The 25,708-nt window shown below is 33.6% G+C and overlaps 1 protein-coding gene across 4 annotated transcripts in view; it reads left to right on the top strand.

Annotated features, from left to right (window-relative positions):
* The first annotated feature begins 21,347 nt into the window (after nt 1-21,347).
* Nucleotides 21,348-25,708, top strand: part of LOC112040828 (uncharacterized) — a 7,209-nt gene continuing 2,848 nt past the window's right edge. The window contains exons 1-3 of one of the 4 annotated variants that reach the window (XM_024073790.2): nt 21,348-21,546; nt 21,667-21,780; nt 25,209-25,465. In XM_024073790.2, the coding sequence (XP_023929558.1) occupies nt 21,776-21,780; nt 25,209-25,465 (262 nt within the window). In that variant the 5' untranslated portion in view covers nt 21,348-21,546; nt 21,667-21,775. Of the gene's footprint in view, nt 21,547-21,666; nt 21,781-25,181; nt 25,466-25,708 lie in introns of all 4 variants that reach the window. The other 3 variants (XM_024073953.2, XM_024073848.2, XM_024073900.2) reach the window with 3 other exon arrangements.

Below are 25,708 nucleotides of genomic sequence, written 5' to 3'. Positions count from 1 at the left end.
GAAAGAAAGAAATTTTGCATTACTAGACAAGAAAATAATATTTACTCAATGAGACCAAACAAGACGGAATGAAATTAAAGGTTTCGGAAGGAAAATTTATCAAATTAGGAGGGAAATTCTTCTAAATCATTATATGGTGATTGATAAATTATTCATGTGTATTTAAATATCTTAAAAAAAAACACACACACACACAAACAGAAATGGAATGTAATTCTAACACGAAAGAATATTGCAAATTTCACTCAAAAGTCATGGCAATTCATGTATACTTTAAGTCATATGATTTTTTTTAAAAAAGTCACATGACTTATATTTAATAATTTATATAACTTATTTAAATAATACACATTAATGATTTTATAAGCCGCTGTACAATAGGTTTGAAAAGATCATCCAAACTATAGTATGTAGAAAATTTTTGTCTAGTTTAAAGGCTAAAGCCTCAATTATTTTATTTTTATCTCTTTATTCTTTCTTTCTGTTTTGTTAATGTTTTGTTATTTTTTTGTTTTTTTTTGTTTTTTGGTTTTCTTTAAGATCTCCTCCTTTATTCCCCACTCCAAAGACTCTTATTGTGTTTGTCCCCTCCAATTGCCCCTACCACTTCCGCCATAAAGCTGATCCATGTGGCTGTGATTGAATTCTAAATTTTCACTTTAATAAATCTCACTTGACCATCAGGTTTTTATTTGTTTTCTTTAAAAGAAGACTTGTAGTCCTCTTCAATTATTGATTATTAACTTTTGGTGATCTTCAATTATTTTTTCTTTGACTACTACGTTATTAAATTGAGCGTCGGTGCCCATTTCCTCACGTCATATCTTCATATAATCAAATTTCTCTTTTCTTTCCCACGATGACAAGAATCTAAAGCTTTTTCCTGTTCAAAGTTGTATTAATTATTTGATGGTTAAAAACACAGTGAAAAAATGAGAACATTTCATCGGAAAAAATAAAAAGGATTTTTCAGATGAAGAATTAATTAAAGAAAAAATTGATTTTTTTTCCCTAGGCAACAAATCAAGCCTGTGCTGAAAAAAGAGAGAGAAAAATAATTACATGCAAGACCAATAAAGGTTTAAAAAATAAATAAATAAATAAATTACCTTTAGTTTAATATGCTAGATTTTTCAATTAAATTTAAAGATCTAGTTGCATTCATCAATTAAATACAAACGATGTTATCATTTCAAATAATAATTAAATGTAATGCAACTATATATTAAAATTTAATTGAAAAATCTAATATATTACACTTAAGATATTGTAACTAAGTTTTTCCTCCTTTTTTTTCCCAATTAATAAAGATACAAATTTGAGCCAAGGTGACTGTTGATATCTTTTTCCCTTTTGATGGTCGATATTAATTATTTAGCATGAAAATGGTTTTAAAGTGTCAAAGAATATAACAAGCTAATTTATTACTTAAGTCAGGTGGCTTCTTCAATTAATAAGATTTCTAAATTGGTTGAAAGATGTTGGGTTTTACTACACAAATTGAATTTTATTGATCTCTAACATGCATAAATGAAAATTTAAAATACTATATGTGGGGCCAGGAAATCGTACAGCCACGGCCCACTCCAAGCCAGGCCCAAATGGCCCAGTCCGAGGAGGGATGACTACCCAAGGCCAATTTGGGGAGCAAACCCTCCTTTGGATCCGCGTCGAGGATCCCCTCGTCCTCGGCATACTAAGGATAACTATAGGGTAGGGGGGACAGACCCAGAGTCAGTTGTCACCTCAACACTTAATACGTTCACCAACCCTTCTGGCCGCATTAATGGGGATGCAACCCCCGGACAGGGCTACATCGATCAGGGTGAACCACTTGAGCACAGATACGACCTCTGCTGGAACAGGCAGCCAGAGGAGAGGCCAATGAACGATCAACAGGAAGAGGAAGAGAGTAGTATATAAGAGAGACAAGCAAAATGTAGAGGGAGGCTTTTGGGGGAGAGTGAAAAGGGGGAAAAAAGCCTCCTTGGCCGTGGGCCGAGGAGCATCTCCTAGTTGTAAATTGTTCCAAGTGTTTCTTCAATAAGAGAAAAAGATGTTCAGGCTTCTTAGACGCCGGTCGGCGCCTTAACCTTCAACCCACTCTCTACAAATTTATTGTTCTAGGTTCGTTGGGCCTATAACCAATCTCTTTTGGGCTTAGACTACAAAAATCGACCCTACACTATAAATTTAAACTTTCAATAGGGAAAGACTGATTGTGGTATCACATTCATTTGAGATTTTTTATATGCACAAGTTTTTTAATAGATTACATCAATAGAGGTTAATTTTATGATCTCTCAAGCATCTTTGATTTTTTTTTTTTTTTTAATACAAGATAGAATTTCTACTTTAACCTAATCTAAGTGTACATGTATGTGAAACTCCCTCTTGAAGACATGAACTCCAACCCTTGCCCCTCACACTTCACAAACAGTTATTTTTGTGAAATGACCACCGCACCAAGGATGCACAATGGAAAAAAAAAGTTTTGATTCTTTTATGTGTACAAGCATTAAGAAACTCAACATGTGGCAACTCAGAGAGTAATGGAAGAACTTATTTGTAGGGTCTGTTTTTGTTGCCTAAACCCAAAAGAGATGGGTTAAAGGCCCAACGAACCCAGAACAATGAATTTGTAGAGAGTGGGTTGAAGGTTTAGGCGCTGACCGGCGTTTGCGAAGCATGAACACCTTTCTCTTTTATTGAAAAAATACTTAGAACAGTTTACAGCTGGGGGATGCTCCTCGGCCCATGGCCGAGGAGGCTTCTTCTTTCCCCCCCCCCCCCCTAAAAAATAAAAAAAGCCCAAAAAATAACTTCAACTAAAATTTGAAAAAAAAAAAAAAAGGGTTTGTAACACAGCAAAACAATGGATGGCAAGCCCAACATTAAGCCCACGGCAAGCCCAACAGATTACAGAGGAAGAAAACCCACAGTTTCTCAACAAAAAAAAAAAAAAAAAACCCAATACAGAGCAAATTACTAAATCAGAAATCACTAAAGCTAAAACAAACCTAAAAACAGAGTAACAGAGCAACGCCTCCCTTTAGAAGTTAGATCGGTCCAGTCGCAGTCCAGACTCCAGAGCACATCGTCGCCTGACGCCCCTCATCGAAGATTGGTCCAGTCGCAGTCCAAAGCACATTGTCGCTCATTGAAGATCACTTGTCGGAGATCGCTCGCACATCGCGTCGTACATCCTCACACATCGCTTGCAGATCACTTAACGGTCACTGCCTCAGCCTTAGCCTTCACTCTTCAGGCCTCCCTCCCTGCTCAACTACTCTAGTGCTCCCTCAAGGTATCTCTCTCTCTTTTTCTCTCTGACTCTCTCTCAGTCTCTCACTCACTCACTCTCTCTCTATCTGAAATCTGAAATGAAATAAATGGGTCGCTGTCTCTAACTCTCTCTCTTTATTCTACTTTATCATCTAAACCGTGAAGAGTAACTTTATCTTAATTGTGATTGGCTGAAGCCATGAAGCTTTATCTTTATTAATATTTTTCCTATTTTTTTGACTTTTTGAATTTGGCTTTATCTTATGATTCTTATCCGTTGGTTGGTGTGTGTTGGTGTTGGTCAATTGGTGAGATATTGTCTTTTAGTGTAATGTTATTGTGACGTGTAATTGTGAAATTTTCTGATTGGCTCATGATCCTAACAATTAATAATTTAATTAATTAATACATTATAAAAGACAAATAAATTAAATTATGTTAGGCTAAACATCAATTAATAATTTTATAATTGATGAAATAACAATTTAACAAATTATAGTTTATAAAAGACAAACAAATTAATAAAACAACTAAACAACAATAATTAATAATTTTATTAATATTTCAAATGAACTTATAGTTTATTATACAGGTACCTTTGTTAATTTCTTTTCTTTTCATTTTTTTTTTCCTTTTGAGGTTTTTTGGTATCCAGAATGCAAATTTATTTTGGTTTTAAGAACATTTAAAAAAAAAAAAAAAAACTTTAAAGCACAAATTTCATACCAATCAAATCTTGAATTTTAGCCGGTATTTACCGAAACATCCTGAAACACTCAAAGAATCGAAATAGACTGAAATGACCCGAAATTTTTTCAAAATAAAATAAGAACACCCTTGACAAAATTCTTGAAGTCGCCACTGAATAAAGGATTGGTCTACGTGAAAGGGAGAGACGTTTACCAAAAGGAAAAGAAAGAAAGGGAGAGAGACTACGAAAACAAGAAGGTAAAATTTTCTGTGTACGGATGCTATCAATTGAAAAAAAATCTAAGCCCATTTCCATTGCCTTATCAAATGCCCAAAGGTTGTGTCTTGTCGGCTGTAATAAAGAGTGTTAGCTTTAGGATTTGACTGTTAGCTTTGTCGACATTGTTGATAGTTCATCATCATAGTATCGTATTATTACTAGTTTGCACTGCCAGCAGTGAAGCTTATATAATTTATCATATTCACTTACTATTTTTTTTTTTTTTAATTATTCAAAAAGCTCCCGCATCAACTTACCTATTTCACTTGCAAGATTCATTTTATGAACAATGCCTCCCTATTTTATTCATTCTTAGGTCTCTCTCTCTCTCTTTCTGTGGCTGGGTTGGTGTTAGGGAATTTAGACCCCAGTTGAATGAATAAACAAGTTTTAAGCTAAGTGATAAAATAATCAAATTAAGAACAATCCATGTTTAAGCAATCAATACCAATATTTTCTAATTAATTGTAAAAGCAATGGAATAAATAAAACACACAATATGGTAACTTAAGGGAAACCAAAGAAACGACTTGTCCTAAAGTAAAAACTACTGTGGGGAAACTTTCCCAAGAAGCAAATCCAATTTGATAAAAAAAAAAAATTTAATAACAATCGGAGTAAAACATTTACCTAGACTCTACAACAAGTTCAAAATTTATAGAGAAAACCTTTCACTACACTAGAATTTTTGGACTCTTCAATCATATGAACTGTCTCCACAGATAGCGCACTTGTAATCATGACTTGAACTTCCAACCGACTCCAAAAACCTTTTTAAGTTTTTTTTTTTTTTCATAGAAGCAAGTTTGTGATGGCTGCTATGGCTTTATCTCCTTCACCAATTGAACTTCAAATTTACTTAAAACTTTTCAATATGGTGGAAATTGAGAGAACTTGCTTACACAAACCCTAGTTGCACAAACGATGCTTCCTCTCTCTCTCTCTAAGAAGCCTCTCTAGGGATGGCTTATAATGTCCTTTAAATACCACAACAAGCAGATCTCAAATTGAGTTTGAAACGGGAAAGTTATGGGTTTTTTTAGCTTCGATATTTTTTGCTAATTCACACATCTTGATTGGTTGAGAGGTATTGAGGTGCTATCGACTAGGTATCGAGGAAGTATCAATCAAATAGAAAGTGACCTAAAAAGCCTCGATAGATTGAGAGGTATTGAGACATACTATGGCAAGGGAAAGAAGGGTCGGAGTCGCCATCTAGTTATATGATCTAGTAACCATGAATATAGTGTCCTTTCGAGGAAGAACCTTTGATTTTACTACCAGAGTATGGATTTGGACTTTAGGTATGCTGTTGGGAAGATGTTAGGCACCCAAAATTGTCCAACCCTAAGGTTGGCCTCCCATCATTGTGTCTTACGTCCTAACCTTATTAAAAACATGTTCAACACTTGCATCTATACTCACACACATGCTAGCATGCATCTAACATACAACATGGCATCATTCATCCCAAAACACATATCCATGTACCAACCTAAAGCAAAAGAGAGCCAAATACAAAGGAAACCCTAGCATTCATCTAACATATGAAAAACCCTATCACACATCTACGACAAGGCAGCAAGCATACAACACAGCAAGGCAAACATATTACAAACCCTAATCATACATTTAAGCATGTTCTATCATATCATCAAAGTGAAACCCTAACACGAATGCATGGACATTGCTAATGCATGATTTACTCTTTACTTGCCTCTCAAAAGCACATCACCTATGGCATCAATGCATGAACATGTGAATCAATGACATTGAAACTAAGAAACCCTAATCTAAACATGTGATAACAGACAAACATGTTAAAAGATATACAAACAATTATAGGGCTTAAAATATATGAAAAAGAGGCTATACAGAACAAACACATGAAAGCAGAAACAAAACAAACAAAATCTTTCCCAAGAAGCAAATCCAATTTGATAAAAAAAAAAAAAAAAAATTAATAACAATCGAAGTAAAACATTTACCTAGACTCTACAACAAGTTCAAAATTTATAGAGAAAACCTTTCACTGCACTAGAATTTTTGGACTCTTCAATCATATGAACTGTCTCCACGGATAGCGCACTTGTAATCATGACTGGAACTTCCAACCGACTCCAAAAACCTTTTTGAAGTTTTTTTTTTTTTTCATAGAAGCAAGTTTGTGATGGCTGCTATGGCTTTATCTCCTTCACCAATCGAACTTCAAATTTACTTAAAACTTTTCAATATGGTGGAAATTGAGAGAACTTGCTTACACAAACCCTAGTTGCACAAACGATGCTTCCTCTCTCTCTCTCTAAGAAGCCTTTCTAGGGATGGCTTATAATGTCCTTTAAATACCACAACAAGCAGATCTCAAATTGAGTTTGAAACGGGAAAGTTATGGGTTTTTTTAGCTTCGATATTTTTTGCTAATTCACACATCTTGATTGGTTGAGAGGTATTGAGGTGCTATCGACTAGGTATAGAGGAAGTATCAATCAAACAGAAAGTGACCTAAAAAGCCTCGATAGATTGAGAGGTATTGAGACATACTATGGCAAGGGAAAGAAGGGTCGGAGTCGCCATCTAGTTATATGATCTAGTAACCATGAATATAGTGTTCTTTCGAGGAAGGACCTTTGATTTTACTACCAGAGTATGGATTTGGACTTTAGGTATGCTGTTGGGAAGATGTTAGGCACCCAAAATTGCCCAACCCTAAGGTTGGCCTCCCATCATTGTGTCTTACGTCCTAACCTTATTAAAAACATGTTCAACACTTGCATCTATACTCACACACACGCTAGCATGCATCTAACATACAACATGGCATCATTCATCCCAAAACACATATCCATGTACCAACCTAAAGCAAAAGAGAGCCAAATACAAAGGAAACCCTAGCATTCATCTAACATATGAAAAACCCTATCACACATCTACGACAAGGCAGCAAGCATACAACATAGCAAGGCAAACATATTACAAACCCTAATCATACATTTAAGCATGTTCTATCATATCATCAAAGTGAAACCCTAACACGAATGCATGGACATTGCTAATGCATGATTTACTCTTTACTTGCCTCTCAAAAGCACATCACCTATGGCATCAATGCATGAACATGTGAACCAATGACATTGAAACTAAGAAACCCTAATCTAAACATGTGATAACAGACAAACATGTTAAAAGATATACAAACAATTATAGGGCTTAAAATATATGAAAAAGAGGCTATACAGAACAAACACATGAAAGCAGAAACAAAACAAACAAAAATTAGGGTTTCTAAGTAACGGCATCACGCATGCTAGAACAAGTCTGTGTTCGCATGAGTTCAACCTACGCGCGCAGGACAGATCATGCGTACATAGATCCTTACCCTGAAAACCTAATTAACGTAGAAACAGAGTAGATACCAAACAAAATAGAAAAATATAAATCTAGAAACCTAACATGCTAAAACATAAAGAAAGCCTAAAACTAGCCTAAACAAACAGACATAAACTAAACAAAGAAACAAATTAAAGGCAGAAAATGAAAAAGAAAAGTTCAAAAGAATACCTTAAAACAAAAGCTCTTAGGCTTGATTTTTGACTGTTCCCCGCCAAATCTATCACAAATCAATAAAATAGTGATTAATAATCTTAAACTCAAAGGATTGGGGCCAAAAAAGGTCTCAATCAAATAAATAAAAAATACTTAAAGGTGTTTTGTGAAAAACCGCAATTTGATTCACTATTTTCTAGTGAATCTTAGGTTTTTTCTGTGGGATTTCTATGTTTTGAAAATGTACCATGTAAAGATTTTTATAATTAAAAAAATGGGGTTTGGAATGACTCCCAGACAATGTGGGATTCATTCTAAACCTTAATCATTATTGCAGAAAACTTGCATTTCATATGCTTTTGAAACCCTAGTTAAGTATGCAAGAATGTGCCTGCGTACGCATGCTTTAGTTTGCGTACGCAGGCTGAGGTTCACTTTAGTCATTTAATTTTCCAAAAATAGATTTTTTTTTTCTCATTTAAAATGTTATATTTTCCATTTTAACACTCCTCAAGTCTAAACTGGCCTTAGGCCTTAGAGTTCAAGCATCATTGGGGAAGGGGGGCCCAAGTTGTAAGGGGTACAAAATGCGGTGTCTACACATACGCTGAAAATGCACTTTTTCTTGAGTTGCTCTTAAGCAAACTTTATGTTTTCAACCTGATCTTCAATTACCACTTTAAGACACATAAAACTCAATAAAAGACAAATAATTTGGCATGGGTTGACGATTCTAAAAATTATGGACCTAATAGTTAGGTTTTGTCACCGCTATCAATATGGGTTTGTTTCAATTTTCTATGAGTAAGGTCTGTATTGGTTTTTGTTGTGGCTGCTTTGTCTTGTGCTATCTCAGCAAAGCTTGTGGTTTTGGTTGGTGGTGGTTTTGTGCTTTGCAATTATGTGGGTATGGGTTAGGGATGGCAAAATGAACCCGACCCGCGGGGACCCGGTCCGACCCGACCATAATGGGTCGGGTTTTACACGACCTGTTTAACATTAGGGTCGGGTCTGGGTTTTCATTAAAAAACCCGAAGCGGGTTCGGGTCGGGTCCGGGTATTAGGCATACCCGGCCCGAACCCGACCCGTATATATAATATTAAAAAAAAAAAAAAAAAAAACCCAAGTATAAATAGTCATTTTTCACCCTCAGACCCATTCTCTAACCCTCTCATTCTCTCCCAAGCCGCCTCCCATTCTCTCCCTCACCCTCACCCTCGCTCTCACTCTCACTCCACTCGCAGTCTCACTTCGCCGGCGGCATTGCTCATTGCACCTCACCTCACCGGTGTCGCTCCGTTCTTCACCTCGCCAGGCCGAGCCCCAAATCACCAAATCGCCAGGTCTTTCCTCCCTCCTTGACGCCGCTGCTCTTCCCCACCTCGCCAGGCCGTCCTCCACCTCACAAGGCCGCAACTCTCTCATCTCCCTCACCTCGTTGTGGCTTTTGCAATNCTATTTGGCTTCATATTCTTTCGTTTTTTAGGGATTATGCTTCTGGGTTCTTCAATTTCTTACATGGTATTGAGTATTTTCTCAAGTTAGTGTCTTGAATGTTGATTTCAGCATCTGGGTGTGTTTCATTTTAAGCCAAATCAGAGAAGTTAATTTATTTTTTTGGGTGTTAGTGTTTCTGGAGGCTGCAAGTTCTAATGTTGGTATTGGATATTGCATTAGAATCTTGATTTTGAGTGTTAAATTTTTTGGGATTTCCAATTTGTTTTGAGGGTATTGGATATTTCCTGAGAATATTGAATGAAGTCTAGATTTTGATGGATGTGTATCTTTCAATCTGAGGAATTTCTAGGACATGCTCTCTCTGCTATATATACGTAGATTCGATCATGTTGTTACTGCCATTTAATCAACTAAAAGCCCTGCAGCTGTATCCAATTACATTCAGAATCCAAAGCATTAGAAGAACCTGCTCTTATGAAACTTAACAACGAGCGGGACCTTGAGAAGTTGTTCATTTATTTAAGGCTAATGCATACAATCAGCTTGTCATTGAAAACTGTTTTGCATTTGAAGGCACGGTGTCTAGGCTAGCTGGTGCAGGTCACTTTGATTACATCGAGCATTTGCTTTGATTACATCGTGGGTTTGATTTAGAAATGAAGAGATCAAGTAAGGAGAGAAGAGAAAGAGAGGGAGAGAGGCTTAAGGCTTAATCTTTTTTGCTGAAAAAAAAAAAAAAAAAAAAAAAAAAAAAGGTTGGTGCTTGTGTTGAGCTTTGAAGCTCCGGCCATGGAGGTCGTGGGTTTGATCCAGAGATGGAGAGATCGGGTGAGGAGAGAAGAGAACAGAGGGAGAGAGGGTTAAGGGCTTAAGGCTTTAAAAAAAAAAAAAAAGTTTTAGTGACGTGGCAGGTCAGGATTGGTTGGCGTAAAACAAACCTTTTACGCCAGCTCCTGACCCAATTTATTCTCAACAAACATTGAATAAACATATCCATCACTAAAATGCATATTCATACCAACGCATGTCTTACCTTATTTACCTTACTGCACCACAGCACTTATGGAATTAATGCATGGACATGTGAATGCATGTTCATAGTATCAAAGCAAGAAACAAAGAGGAAACCCTAATCTAGCATGTTAAAGTAAGCAAGCATACAAACAAAGAAACAGAAGCCCAAAAATATACAAGAAGATCAAAACATAGGCATATTATGTGAAAGAAACAAAGAAACAAAAGCAGAAAAACTCAGATTAGGGTTTCTGGGCACGAGTATGCCTAGGCATACATAGGCCTACGTATGCAAGCTAGTTGTATGCATACATATACTTCGAGTCTATATACGCATGCAGAAACATGCACACATAGACACGCCTAGAAGAACCCTAACCCAAAAAGCAACAATAGAAAAAGAAAGGAAAGCTAATTTAACAACCTAACACGCTTAAAATCATAAAGCAAAGAAAACCTAGGCTAAACAAGCATGTTATATGTACAAAAACAAAGAAAAAAAAAAGGAACACAGAAAGACTAATGCAATAAAAGATAAAGAAATGAAAACGAAAAGCTTAGAACTCAATACCTCCAACAAGAAGCGCTTTGAGTTTGATTTTGACTGTTTCTCTTAGTCAAATCAACTCACAATCAAACAAGAATGATTGGTAAACTTCAAAACTCAAAGATCAAGACCAGAAATGGTCACAATCAATATAAAATTGACTTGAGGATATTTTGTGAAAAAATCCCTCTTTAATTCACTATTACTAGTGAATCTTAGGTTTTTCCTTTAGGATTTTCTATGTGTTTTGAAAAGGTCCTATGTATGGCTTTATATAGTAAGAAAATAGGGGTTTGGAACGGCTCCCAAACGATGTGAAATTCATTCCAAACCTCAACATTTATGCATAAAACTTGTCTTTCATAGGTTTCTGAAATCCTAGCTACGTGTGCAGATCCGTGCTTGTGTACGCATGCATTAAGCCTGCGTACGCAAGCTTAGGATTTTCTTGGCCTTTTATTTTTCGAAAATAGATTTATTTGCTCATAAAAAGTTATATTTTCTATTTTAACACCTCTTAGGTCAATTTGTAATCTGATTGGGCCCTAAACCAACCTTGGTCCTCAGAATTTTAATTTCATTGGAGAATAGGGGCCCGAGTCATAAGGTTTACAAATACGGTGTCTACAGAGGTTGTGAAAGTTAGGATTAGTAGGCAGTATGGTTGGTGGATTGTGGGTCACAACATTGATACCAAGGCATTGCGATTGGTGGTTTTTGTAGTGGTTATAGGTTCGGTGTTGGTTTTTGCAGTTGGTTGAGTTTGTGTAGCGGTGGCGTGTTATGAGTTAGGTTTATCATTGGTGGGTCAAAGGCAGGGTTGTTGGGTCATGTTAGGAATTTAGTGGTTTCTAATAGGTATGGATGAGATTTGTAAGGGAATTTATGAAAATTGTAGGGAAATTGACTTAATTCGAGATAGTCATCCTCCATAAAGAAATATTAAGAGAGAGAGAGAGAGAGAGAGAGAGAGAGAGAAAAGAAATGCACTAAGCAATCAATTGGTTTATTCTTAATGATATCTAATGCTCTAATGTTGAATTATAATTATGTATTTATAGGAGACTATCTCTAATCTCATTGGCCCATATGGCTTAAGATAATTGGCTAATTAATTTAACATATGCTTTATGAATTAAGTCATGTATTAATTGAACTACATGTGCTCAAATCCTAACCAACATGTGATGCAATGTAAAAAATTTTGTAGCACTTTTCTTGGAAAGTTAGCTTCTCTTAATCCGGAGAAGATATCATCAAACCCTTTTTATGGAAGGTAGCTAACCCATCATACTTCAATAGAGTCTTGGCCGTTAGCATCCATTATGGTTGGATTGGTACAGTTTTTTGTACGAAAACTCTTTAAGAACAACTCTTTTACCTTCTAAAGTACCTTTAATCTAGGTTTTGGTATTTTTTTTTTTGATATTTCATTTGTTTCAAATTTGTTTTTGGCCCATGAACTATCGTATTGAAGAAAATTTCATGATCTATAAGATGGATAAAACTTTATCTTGATTTGACGATTGGATCTTAGGTTAACTTCTTTTACTACTTCTGGTTAGGGTTACTTGGCATTGAATCTTGGATGATTTATCCAATGTACGATCAAGGTAAATAGAATTTTTCCATGTAATTCCCTTTTCTTTTCTTTTTTCCTTACTTCCAAAAGTACGAGTTTTGGCATTTTAGATCTTAAGCAAGTATTTTAGCATGCTAATCGATATCAGACAAAATATGATATCAGCCACCAATACTCTTAGCCATTTTTTCTAAAATTGGCAGGTTTTCTACTCAGTTGATTCAAGGTGCTTGAAAATATAATTATAAATATTGGTGATGGGAATGCATTGAATGTGTGTACTTTAAGAACGGCAAGTTGTTTAGGCTTTTAGGATAGAAGATTTTGTGCCATCTTGCCAATATGTTTAGGCCTATGACAACACAAGGTGAGAAGTTCTTGGAAATGTGACCCTTGATCTAATGATTCGGCCACAATTCTAAGAGCATTTTCATCAAGAATGTTAAAATTTTTAGCTTTTGACAACTCAAAACACTATTTATCTATTTTAACACGTTACTTTTCAATACACTCAATGTTAAAGATTCTTTTTTTTTAGCACTTCATTTAAATATTATTATTATTATTTTAATTCTTTTATGTTAAAAATCTGCATCTCTTTCTCTGTGTCTCTCTTCTCCCAAGCAAAGGCAAAAACAACAACAAACCCACCACTCACCACTTACGGCCACCACCAGCCACCACCACCATACCACCACTGCCACCCACAAGCCACAACCCCCACATCACAACCACCTAATTACTGCACAACCACCACCCACCGCACATCCCAGAAAAAACGAAACCCACCACTGCATATCCACCACCCACCACAGCCGAACTACCATAACCACCACACACGGCACAAATCAAAACCCACCTGGCTTGAAGGAATTGTAGGCACTGATGACTTAGATGGAGGAAGTGCCTCACCACCAGGAGTTGTCTTTTAGGAATCTCAGTTCAGGTGAGTTGTCATTCTACTCAGTTTAAATTAGGAAAGGAGTTCAATAACAAGAATGCTTTGGTTAAATGCTGCTGCAAACCTACGAAATCAACCCAGCCCAAACCCACACTTTCAGCCAAACCCACAAAATCAACCCAATCAAACTTTTCAGCCATTGCAAAAGAAAAAAAAATAGAATAAAGGAAGGATGACAGAGAGCATGATACAAAGAGGATAGAGAGAAGATGAAAGGGAGACAGGGAGAAGCAAATCTGACAGAAAGAAAGAGGCACACGCGGGACAAATTAATTGGTAATATTTTATTATAACATTCAGCTACAGTAAATTGTTAGAGATGACAGCTTAATATTGCTAAATGTCAAACTTTTTATCATTTGAGAGCTTTGACGTAGTTGGTATCTTCTCCGTTCCAGTTTGTTTGTCCTTTATTTTATTTTAGGATATCTTAAAATATTATCATATTTCTAAAAATAAAAGTTATTAATTTACTAATATTTCTATTATATTCATTCTTTATTTTCAAAATTATTTGAAAAGAAAATTAATAAATATTTAAAAAAGTCAATCTAATTAGGGCACCTTTTTAGTTGTCTCATTAAGAATAATTCTTTTAAAAAAAATTGATAAATTNAATCTTTTAAAAAAAATTGAGAAATTTATTAAATGGTAGTTTGTAAACTTATATATTTTATAAAGCAGATAAGATAATAAATGATATTCTCTTAAAAAGTTTGATTTTTCAACAGGACAAACAAATTGGGACAGATGAAGTATTTTTGTGTGTTGATTGTTAAATTGGCTTTTAGCATTTTTATCATTCTTGATGTGAATGCTCTATGGGGTGTTTGGTTCTCCGTAATGTGCCTTTAATGTGATGCATATTACAATGATGTGACATTAAAAAAAAAAATTTCTAACAGTACTATAATTAAAATTACAAAAATATCACATCATCTTAATCTCATCACCTTCCTAAATAATTTAATGTTATATATGTATTGAGATTACATTAATGTAAGGTTACAATAACGTGAATATTACGGCGTAATGTAACATCATGGCGAACCTAAACTCCCTCTAAAAGCGGAATTCCAATTTATGGATATCTTTGCATGCTTCAACTTGCTGTTATCCCACCTTGGATCCATTCCACTGGGGTAGTACAATCCTCCCTTTAGTGAGAAGGTCTTATTCCCCCTCTGCCCCCCCCCCCTTTGCCCCGGTTGCTATTTTATAACCTAAGATGTCATAAACCCACTCCATCTAGTTTGTAAACATAAAAAAAAAAAAAAAAAAAAAAAAAAAAAAAAAAAAAAAAAATTTGCAACCTATGAACAATAAGGTTGCTTATATGCAACCTTACTGGTATAGGTTGTAAAGAAAAAAAAATATTTTAATTTTGTGGTTATGGTAAAGAGAAAAAAGAGAATGGCAGAGGACAGTACTTTTATTATTTATTAGGTAATTTATATAATTTTATTGGTTATTGTGTAAAATAAAAACTGGGAGGGTAAGGTGAGTTATAACAGTGGGTCAATCCATGGCATTTAGATTAAGGAGGGAGAGCTCATCTTCTTCTTCTTGGCTATAATGATTTTGTTTGTTCTACTACTTAATTAAAATATGGTATGTTAGAGGTTTTAATAGGGGGTTTAAATATAGAATTAGTTTAAATTTGAATTAAAAATATATATTAGAATAATGATGTGTAAAATTGTAATGTCTCAAAAACTTTTGTAACACAATATTATAAGGTCAACCAAAAATCAAATGTCCTCAAATTTAATATATGATTGGATATCATGCTTGACATTGGGGGTGTTTGGTTTGAGGGAATTCACATTACACCCAAATCCCAATATTTAGATTCTTGAGAATGTGATGTCTAGGGATAAAATTATTTTTATGTTTGGTTTGATTAGGAATTTAATAAGAATCGCGGGATATGATATTCTTTATTTAATTTATTTCTACAAATCTTATAAAATATTTTTTTTCCCCAAAATATGCTTTGATTCATAAGCATAATATCAAAAAGGAAAAAAAATCTTTCACTAAATAAACCATGACAAACAAAATATAAACTATAAATCCTCAAATTTTACATACAACTATAGTCTATAGTACAACATTTTCTAAATGACATGTATAATACAAAAATAATTATTTAAATTGTCAATTTATAATTATTATTATTTTTAGTTTTGTTTCTATTGGTTAAAGGGTAGTGAGAATGGGTCAAGTTGTTAGTTGGTAAATGTAACCTTTTCCCGACATAAGAATGTAGATTCCTACATTTGTTTTAAAGGAAATCCATGTTCATTCAAAAATGAGATTGAGAGGGAATTTAGATACCCCTGAGCATAAAATTCTTTTATGTAATTTGTAACTAAACAAGATAATGTTAGAGAATCTTTCAACATTTATAGAAATCCTAAAACATTACCTCATACTAAATGCCTAACTTTTTTTATTTCTCTAAACAAAAACAACTAAATTCTTCGATCTACCCTAAAAAAAGGTTTTACATGTTTGGAAAAAAAAAAGTTTATATTTGTGTATACTAGCAGGAGCTTGATTATGGGAAGTGTAAGATAATTGGTGCTAGAAAAAATAATAAAAACACATGGATGGAAATCTACCTAAATGGAATAATAACTAATCCTATAGAAATGTTAAGTGAATTTCCTCCATCCATTTCGCTTTTGGTTGTGTAATTGCTATTAACAAGATGATTTTTTTGACCATGAATGGTACAACCTTTCAATTATTTTAATGGAGTAAATTTCAAGGAAAACAGCTGAAATATAATGTTAATAAACGATCTTTTATTTATAAATTAATTAATTAAAAAAAAAAAAAGACCTTCTAAATGAGTTTATACTTTATCGGCTTTGAACTTTTTTCTTTTGAAAGGCTGACCATGAATCTGAATTCCAACCAGGCTCTTTCAACTCAGCCGTGGACCGAGCATGCTTTGGGGTGAAAATTAGGCCTTAGGGCTATGATAATCTTTGGGCCCAATTTTCTGGGTTTGATTAAGAGCCATGGAACCAATAATGCATTTTCTTTGCAACAATAAGGAAACCAATTATTAGCACGATTGCTACTGCTATCAGTTTTTCATTAAAACATTGATTCAGTTACCTTTTTTTCTTTACTAAAAACCAAAAAAAAAAAAAAAAAAAATTTACCTTTTTTTCGCCAGAAAGCATGATTAATTTTTTTTAATATAATAAAAATGATTGATTTAAAAAAAAGAAACAAAAATGATTTAGATCATATATAATTTGCACTTTTATCCCATATACTTTTTTTCCCATATAAGTTTCACTTAATAGTACTAACTTTTATTTTTATTTTAAAAATTTTTTTTGCTAATTTAATTTTGGCTAAAATACAAAACTGATCTTTTAAGTTTTTTCAAATTTCATTTTAGTCCTTTAACTTTTTTTTTTCCGTTTATTTTAGTCCTATAAGTTTCATATTTATTCAATTAAGGCAATTTCGCCAATTTTTGTTAAAATTTTTTGGAAAAAAAATTCTGGAGAAATGAACTTTAATTAAATAAACTTAAAAATTAGAAAACTGAAATGAACGAAAACATAGATAGAGGCTTGAAATGAAAATTGAAGAAACTTAAAGGATCATTTTTAGATTTTAGCCTTTAAATTTTAGTTACATCCATGTATGTATGTCATCCTAATAAAAATAACTTTTTTTTGAAATAATTAAATAGGTGAAAAAAAAAAAAAAAAAACCCTCTAAAGCAAAGCAACATCTCTACTTATTTTGGGGTTATAATGGATGGATTTTCAAAACTTTTTAGGATTTGATTAGAATTGAGACCCAAGATTGTTGGCACTATGCAGCCTTTATTTCTTATTTTTTATTTTTTTTTATCCTTATTGTTTAAATTTTCTTCATATAGTTTTGGCTAAAATATAAAACTAACCCTCTAAGTTTCTTCAAATTTTATTTTAGTCTTCTAGCTTTGATTTCGTTCATTTCAGTCGTCTAAGTTTCAAATTTATTTAATTAATCCCTTTCCGTTAACTTTTGTTAAGATTATTAAAAAAAAAAACTAGAAAACATTTTTCAATCATTAATTGAATTTTTTTAATTGAAAAAATTTGAAGAAAATTTTAAAAAATTAAAAAATTAACCACAACGTATAACAAAAGTTAATGGAAAAATCTTAATTGAATAAACTTAAAAATTAGAGGACTGAAATGAATGAAAACAGAGTTAAAGGATTAAAATAAAATCCGAAAAACTTAGAGCATCAGTTTTGCATTTTAGCCTATTATTTTTTACATGGCATAGGTTTTTAACAAGATTGCCTTTTTATGCGGCTATGCAGTACTCTATATGGGTCCGTTTGGATAGCACTTATTGTTGCTGAAAGTTGATAAAAACTGATTGTTGCTGAAAACACTGTAGCAAAATAATTTTTAAATGTGTAAATAGTGTTGTGGGACCCACTTTTAATATTTTTAATACATAAACAGTGCGTGAACAGTGTGTGAACAGTGCGTTCACTGTTCACGCACAGTAAATTTTGTCCCCTCCCAGTCAACAAGTGCGGCCAAAAAAAAAAAAAAAAAAAAAGGGAGTAAAACGTAACTCAACTTTAAGCAACAAACCGTTCTATCCAAACACAGTCATTACTCTTATTAAAATCTTAACACCAAGCGTTTCTATAAATTCAATTATTTATTTATATGTAATATATAATTTGCCATAAATTATTTAATAATAACTTTTGGGACTTACACATCGTGCTTGCAGTGACACAATATAAAGATTACAAGCTATATTGCAAAATTTCGCTATATGACTCATTATGAGTACATTAAAAATAATTAACACAATTTATGTTACATGAAATATTGTGACCAAATTTATAAAGAAAAATACTACTTTGAATAAAATTCAATTATTAAAAGTTTCAAGAAATTTAAAAAGAGTATCATTATATATTCTAAATTATTTCATAATCTATTATAATCTTTGATTTTTGATAAAAACTTAGTCATATACAATATATATTTGAAATCTCTATATATAATTGGTAATTGAAATAGAACTTTTTGCATCCAATTTTCTATACTTCCAAAGTCACCAAATTATCTAATTGAAAATGATTTATACTGAGACAAAATATAATTATAAAGATAAATTAAGAATTTTAAAATTTAAACTCAAAGTCTATAAAATTAGGATACACATTTAATACTTAAAAAATATAACTATTTAGTATTTATAGTTATTACTTAAAATTTTTGTATATTTTCATTTTTTTTTTTAATCTTTGACATGTGCATACTGCGTGCAAAGAGACTAACATAACTATAATAATTTTTGTTTTTTTAATTTTAGTTTTCTTTTGATTATTTAGTTCTGCTTATATAATTGGATTATTTACATTTAAATATTGATTACTAAGCTACGTTCAATATTTTTAAGTGATACTTTGGTTCATTAATATCAATTAATAAGTTTAGGAATACAACCTACAACTTTTTTTTTTTATAACTTGATGAATGAGACCCACTGTTTTGTTTCCACCATTCACAATGAATCACTTCATCAAGTTGTGACAAAAGTTTTGTTTGTAGATTGAATATGAATAACTTCCACTATAAGAGTATTCCTATGCCATTATGCAAAATCCATTTTGCATAACATTGTAGCAAACAAAAACCAAATCCCCCCCCCCCCCAAATATTAGCTAATGCAACATTGTTGAAATCCAAACACAATGCAATAGTAGTATGTATATATGTAAATTTTCATATTACTATAGCTCCATTCTTTATAATTTTTATTCTTTTTTATTCACCTTCCTCACTTTCTATTCACCCTCGTCAAACACATTCTCTCTCTTAATCCTCTGCTCTCTCATTATTGTGTCCTCATCAGAAGTGGTTGTTGTGCTTGCCGAGGTCATCGTGGCTAGGTGGATCATCAATGTTGGTTTGGTGTTGGGTTTTGGTGGTTGGCACAGCAGTGGCTGGGGTGGTGGGTTTTAGTGTTGGTGGCAAATTGGGGTGGGTTTTTTTGAACTTTGATTTTAGGGTGGTGTTGGGTTTTTTGCAGTGGTGTTGGAGGTGCTAGTGCTGAATTTTTGCAATGGTGGCCAGTTTGGTTGTTGTGGTGGCCATGGTTTATGTATTGGTGGTCGAATTGGGTTTTTTAGCCTTCTAGTGGTGTTGCCATTTGCTTTTGTTGGTTTTTGTCAGGTGTGTTGCAAGAATAATATAAAAATGAGTTATATAGATTATTATAATATGATGTTATGAAAAATAAAGAACAAGTTGTAGGGTTTGTTGTAAAAATAGTTATGTAAAGTAAATAAAGTGAGTTTTAATGATGCAAAATGCATTTTTTTTTTAAATATAAATGAAGCTAATGTGAATGCTCTAATAATATAAATAGCTTCTTCTAAGTAAATAAATAAATAAATATATATATATATATATATTGTGGGGTACAGAAATTCAGTAAGGTAATCATGTTACATGTCATACCTAAGGCCAAGAAGGTCAATACAGTTTTGAGAAGTCCATACACTCAAATGGTAAGGCTGAAGAGGCAGCCATGGCCATGTCAAGGGCACATTACAAGAGGGAGCCCACACTATAGATGAAGAGTTTCAGAAAAGGGGTTAGCCCTGACATGATTAGAGGGATGGTAGCTGTTACCACATTTAATGCACCTCACTAAACACCATGGCCACATTTATGTAGAGAAAACCCTTGAACAGTGTTGTCTCGGTTACCGCAACTCATAGAAGACTTGTGAGGGCGTCTGATGGGATAAGCACTCGAGTAATGGCCTGCATAATCAACATATGGAAGCCAAGATCAACCAAAGGAGGTCATATAATGTGAGAGATCCCCAGAGAAACAGGGGTTTTTTCATCAAAAAAGCTAAAAAACATTGTAATATAGGGAACTGAAATTGTAATCAAGTTTAAGAGGAATATACTCAAAGACTACTCTCCTTGGACTCTACCGAGGAAAGATTCCTTCGCATAAAGCTTGTTTTCCTTTGTTTTGTTTTAATCTTAAAATTCATTATGGGCATTGTCTAGCTCATCGAAAGCTAGTTTTCAGCCCACTCTCTAAAATTTCATTGTGTTGGGGCTATTTGAGCCTGAATCCTTTTACTTTTTGAGCTTAGGAACCAAAACTTGCCCTTACATATATATATATATATAGTTGCTTTACAAAACCTAAAGGATAAATGGGATTTAAGAACATCTATAATTTTTTTTTCCTTTTTAATTTGAAAAAAAAATTAAGGGTGATCATTTTATGAAAGGCCTTCTTGACTTATAATTTTATTTTATTTATCAATATCATTTAGCTACAAAATTCTTGACCAAAATTAATAATTTAAGTAAAGGCTAAAAGCTTAACAATTTTCCCCAAAAAAAAAAAAAAATCCTCACAAGACGGGGTTTGGGAAAATGTAATTTTTTGCTTTTTGTCTCATTCTTTTTTGCAAATGATTTATTTTTTAGTTTTTTTTTTTGGAAAATTATATAATTGTTAGCTTTTTGTCACATTTAATATAAAAGTTACTAAAATGATATATATTTTTTGTAATAAAAACTATAAAAATAAGCTAAGGATACCAAATCTACACTAATAAAAAGTGTCTGTTTGACTTAAGTTTATTTGATTAGTTTTTAGTTTTTTGCTCTTATGTACAGTTTTTTTTTTAAACCTTGCTTTTTCTTACATTATTGAAGTACAAATATACTATAACACACTTTTAACCAAAAAATTTCAATAAAAAATTTAATAAGTTATTCTCAAACAAACAGCGAGTATTAATAGTAAGACTTAAAAAGGATACTATCAAAAAAGGAAAAAATTAGCCTAAAAAGGAGAATTTTCTTTTGATCATATGTTATCCATAACTGTGGTCTTAAGAAGAAAACCAAACAGAAACGTGTGGCAACAAAATTAATGCTAACATAAAAGAACACTTGAGGTTAAAAAACATTAGGGGAGTTAAAACTTCACTCTATATATAAACTTTTTCACGGTTGCCCAACTTCTTTCTTCTTCCTTTATGTCAATAATTGCCAGAGAGGAAGAAGAAGAACAGCAGAAATCCAAAAGGGCATCGCTTCCAGGAAAGCGAAAGAGAGTGTGTGTTTACATATTAACACACAATCTCACAGGTTTACTTCTTTTCCTTGAATAATATATAAATATATATATATATATATATATAATAATTAAAATAAATTATATTTTTGTTTGAATTTTTATCTGATACCCAATATTTTTGTGGTACTCAGGAGGGCTCTCTGATGTTTCTTTCCTGGAATCATTTTCTCATCAAGCTTTGATTTTTGCTGGAAAGCAGATCTGATAAGGGTTTGTGGGCGTTTCTTTATATATTGCGATATGGGGTATGTTTTTTTGATTCCCATTACAGGTTTCGAATTCAATGGGGATTTTGTGGTTGAATGAGATTTCAAGCTTGTAATATTCGTGGGTTTTTGGTTTTTATTTTTTATTTTTTATATGTTTGAATTGGAATCTGTTTTGACTTGTGAGTTTTGTTGTTCGGATAAAGAGAAAACAAGTAAAAAGAGAAACTTACCACAAAAAAAAAAAAAAAAAACCAGTAAAAAGAGAAGAGTTGTGTGAATTTCAATAAAGGGTATTGAAGGGGCATTGTATTTGTAGATTCATACATCATGTAGTTTGATTCATTCAGAAATTGGCAAAGTCAATTTAGCTCAGTAATATTCCGAAGTTTAATATTTTATTAATTTTTTTGGGGTTGGGGTTATTCTGACTCCGTTAGATAAAACTTGATAAAAGAAATTGAAACTTTCAATTTAACCATATGAAATGCCTTGATGAGCCTCCATTGAGCAGAGATTTATGCTTTTCCATGTTTAAATGAAAATAAATCTTGATGTATGCTGTCTCAAAGAAATTAAAAAAAAAAAAAAAGAAGTTTGACATTTGCTAGGCAATGAAATGGATAAATAGAAGTCTGGTTATCTCATGATATGATTTTATTTTCCTCTACATCATGTTATTGTTATTGTTCAATTTGCTCGTATGACTTGATTTTCCAGTTGGTGTTACTTTTCTGCTAATGTCTTAGATTTCCAGATTCAAGTAAGAATTTGACACATAATTAATAGTATCCTTTTGTCCTGCATATATTTCTTTCTGTCCTCAAAGCAGTAAAACTCCTGGTGGCTTCAAATGTGTAAATAGAGTTGAAGTGATTAAATATTTTTTCTATGTATGCATACATCTTGATCATTGCTAGCTGATAGGGAAGCACTTCACTGTCACTTATCAAACCTTAATGATGATAAGTTAGGATAATTGAGGTAGTTTAGTTTGGTTATTTAAGTTTTTTTTTTTTTTTTTTAATTGGAGCCAGTGATATCTTGCTCAAAGGGCATTTCCTTCCTTATAAGAGTAAAGTGGAGGGTGAGGTTTTGGGCTCAATACCCACCAGGTGCATAAGTTACCAATAAAGAAAATTTGCATAATTTCTAATAGCATTTGGAAAATTTTTTAAATTCAAATGTCCTGAATCAACCAAGTTCAAACCTCTATGATTTTTGGCCTATGCAAATTTCCTTGGTTAGGATAATCTGGTTGTGGATCTGCACCATATGTTCCCATGGCCTTCTAGAGTGACAAGTACCTTGGTAGCAAAATAACAATGTGAATCCTACCTTGCTGTTAGTTCCTGTTCATGCATTTACTATCTAATGGCTGGTTGCCATGCAAGCCTTGGCCTAGTATGGGTCAAAGATGGCTTGGTGGCACATTCTGAGTTACTCTTGTTGTTGGTTGAAATTTTCCACGAAGAAATTTTTCAAAAGGATGTTCAAATTGCGAATGGAAAACTGTTGTCAATTTGAATTTTTAACTGATGTCAATCTAAAGCTTGATGTGCATATTGTCTTAGGTGGTCTATCAAGCTTTTGAGGCCATAATAGATATCTACTGCATGCTAATAGTTGCATGCAGAATATTCCAAATAATGGTAGCTTAAGTGATCAAGTTCAAACTGTGAACTGACACTGCTCAACTTAAATGTTTAGCTTCAGAAGATGGACAGAGAAGGTTAAATTTATCTTGAATCTATAAGCAGAGTGCAAAGACCAGTGTTATCATTTTAAAAATGTTAGGATAGCTCCTTATAATTTATCCCATATATCAAAATGAATGAATTTAAGAAACACGGTTACCAATTTTTATCTTACTTGGATTTTAGGTTTGGATAATGAGGTTTTATTGCCAAGCTGTTTTCAATATACTCTGTTCATTATTATCAGTATCCCATGGATTGTAGCCCTATACTAAATGGTGATTCTTTGAACAACTTTCTCCCCTTTTTTTCCATCCAGTTTTTACTTTTTGGGATGTAGCCCTTTCAACACAATTGACATTCGAAGAGCACTTGCATAAGGCTAGTCAAACTAGCCTGATAAAAATATAGCTAGAAACCCACAAAAACCCCTCTCATCAGACTCAATAAACTAACCAAAAAAAAAAATAATAATAACAATGAACAGCAATCGCGACTAGTAGCGAGATACTGTTCCTCGCTAGTGCTAAAAAAAATGTTAAAAAAAATCTCAAAAATCTCAAAAATCTCTCTCCCTCTTCTTCGAACTCTCCATTTGGTGGCAGTCGAAGTTATTGTGAACTGCAACACTTGGATTTGGTGGTTGTATCTGGTCAGTGGTGGCAGTTTGGGTGTTTGAAAGTTTATTTTTGTGGGTTTGTGTTGATATTTGCATTGATTTGTGTGGTGGGTGCAGTGGTTGATGGGTTTGGTTTGATTTGTGCAGTGGGTGTGGGGTTTGTGTTGATTTTTGCAGTGGGTGTGGTGGTTTCTGGAAGTGGGTTCAGTGGTTGCTGGGTCTGTGTTTATTTTTTTATATTCGTGCGGTGCTTGTGGCGGTTTCCGACGGTGAGTGCAGTGGTGGCTGGTCTGGTTTGATGGTGGTCTGGGTTTGACCGTGGTTTTTGTGCCTGTTGGTCTTGTTTCTTCTCTCTCTCTCTCTCTCTCTCTCTCTCTCTCTCTCTCTCTCTCTCTCTCTCTCTCTCGATCAACTGCTCCTAGGTATAACATCAACACATCACCGAAATTGGGTCATGATTTGGTTGGTGTGCGATGACTGAGATAGGTTGCTATTTGGGTTTTCAGCACTGGCGGAGACGGGTTACAGTTGAGATGTGGTTTTTGGTCAGTGTGCGATGGTGGGGTGCTGGCTCAACACTCTTTGTCTGAAATTCAAGCTCAGATCTGTTGGGTTTTGAGGGTGGATCCAAGGCACCATAATCTGGTGGTTGTGTTTGTTTTGGTTTTGATGTGGTTGTGTTGGAGTGTTAATGGATATCCATGGCTGGATGCTGATGTGGTTGTGGTGCAACGACTGGTTGGTTTCTGGGTGCGACAGCTGGATGCAGTTGTGCTAAGTGATGCGGTTGTATTCGATGGTTGTGGGATTAAAATTGTGAATAGAAAGAAAATAATATTTAATTGAAATAGTGATATAGTATTGAGGTTGAGCTAAAAATTTGAGGAGGCTGATGTGAATGCTCTTAGTTGGCTATCTTCATCTTTCTTCCCGGTTGATTTATTATTGTATAATTCTCTTTAGATTCTGCGTGAGAAAATTCTGATACTTACATTACGATATTGTCTTTTCTTTAGAGGGAGCTGGTTCTATGTGGGCCAATTTATCTAGGCATTAGGATGCAGTTTTTGAGTTTGTGGTGAGTCCTATTTAGAAGCTATAATATTATATGTGATTTGTAACAGAACCAAATGTAATTTGTAACAGAGCAGTGGTTGTCTTGGATGCTATACTAAACCTACAGTAACTACCTCGGTGGATGCACCAGCACAATCACCATCAAAAGGATCAACGAATCAAGGTCGGACAGTGAAGACAGAGGATTTCTGGACCACCAGTACGTGGGATATGGACAACAGTGCAGTTCAGTCTCAGAGAAGCATCTCCTCAATTAGTACAACCAACCAAATTCTAGATCCACATGCTGTTGCTGGCAGTGCTAACAGCCCTTCTGAATTTGTAAATCATGGTAAGTTTTCATTTCTCCTGGGATGTTCAGAGGTTGTTTGGGAACTTTTTTTTGGTCACTCAATTTTCGTCACTCAATTTTCATCACTCATCACTTATCACTCATTTTTCATCACTCATCACCCATCACTCTAAAATTAATACCCGTTTGGCTCCATCTTTTTCATGCCATCACTCAAATTTTTTCACACTATTTGTGGGCCCCAGCTTTGTCACTAGCGCAGCTTTTTTTTTTTTTTTTTTT

The sequence above is a fragment of the Quercus suber genome, unplaced genomic scaffold, assembly GCF_002906115.3.
Source record: "Quercus suber isolate HL8 unplaced genomic scaffold, Cork oak 2.0 scaffold_615, whole genome shotgun sequence".
Classification (NCBI taxonomy): domain Eukaryota; kingdom Viridiplantae; phylum Streptophyta; class Magnoliopsida; order Fagales; family Fagaceae; genus Quercus; species Quercus suber.
The sequence above is the reverse complement of the archived record's forward strand: the minus strand, read 5'-3'. Positions and strand labels throughout refer to the sequence as shown.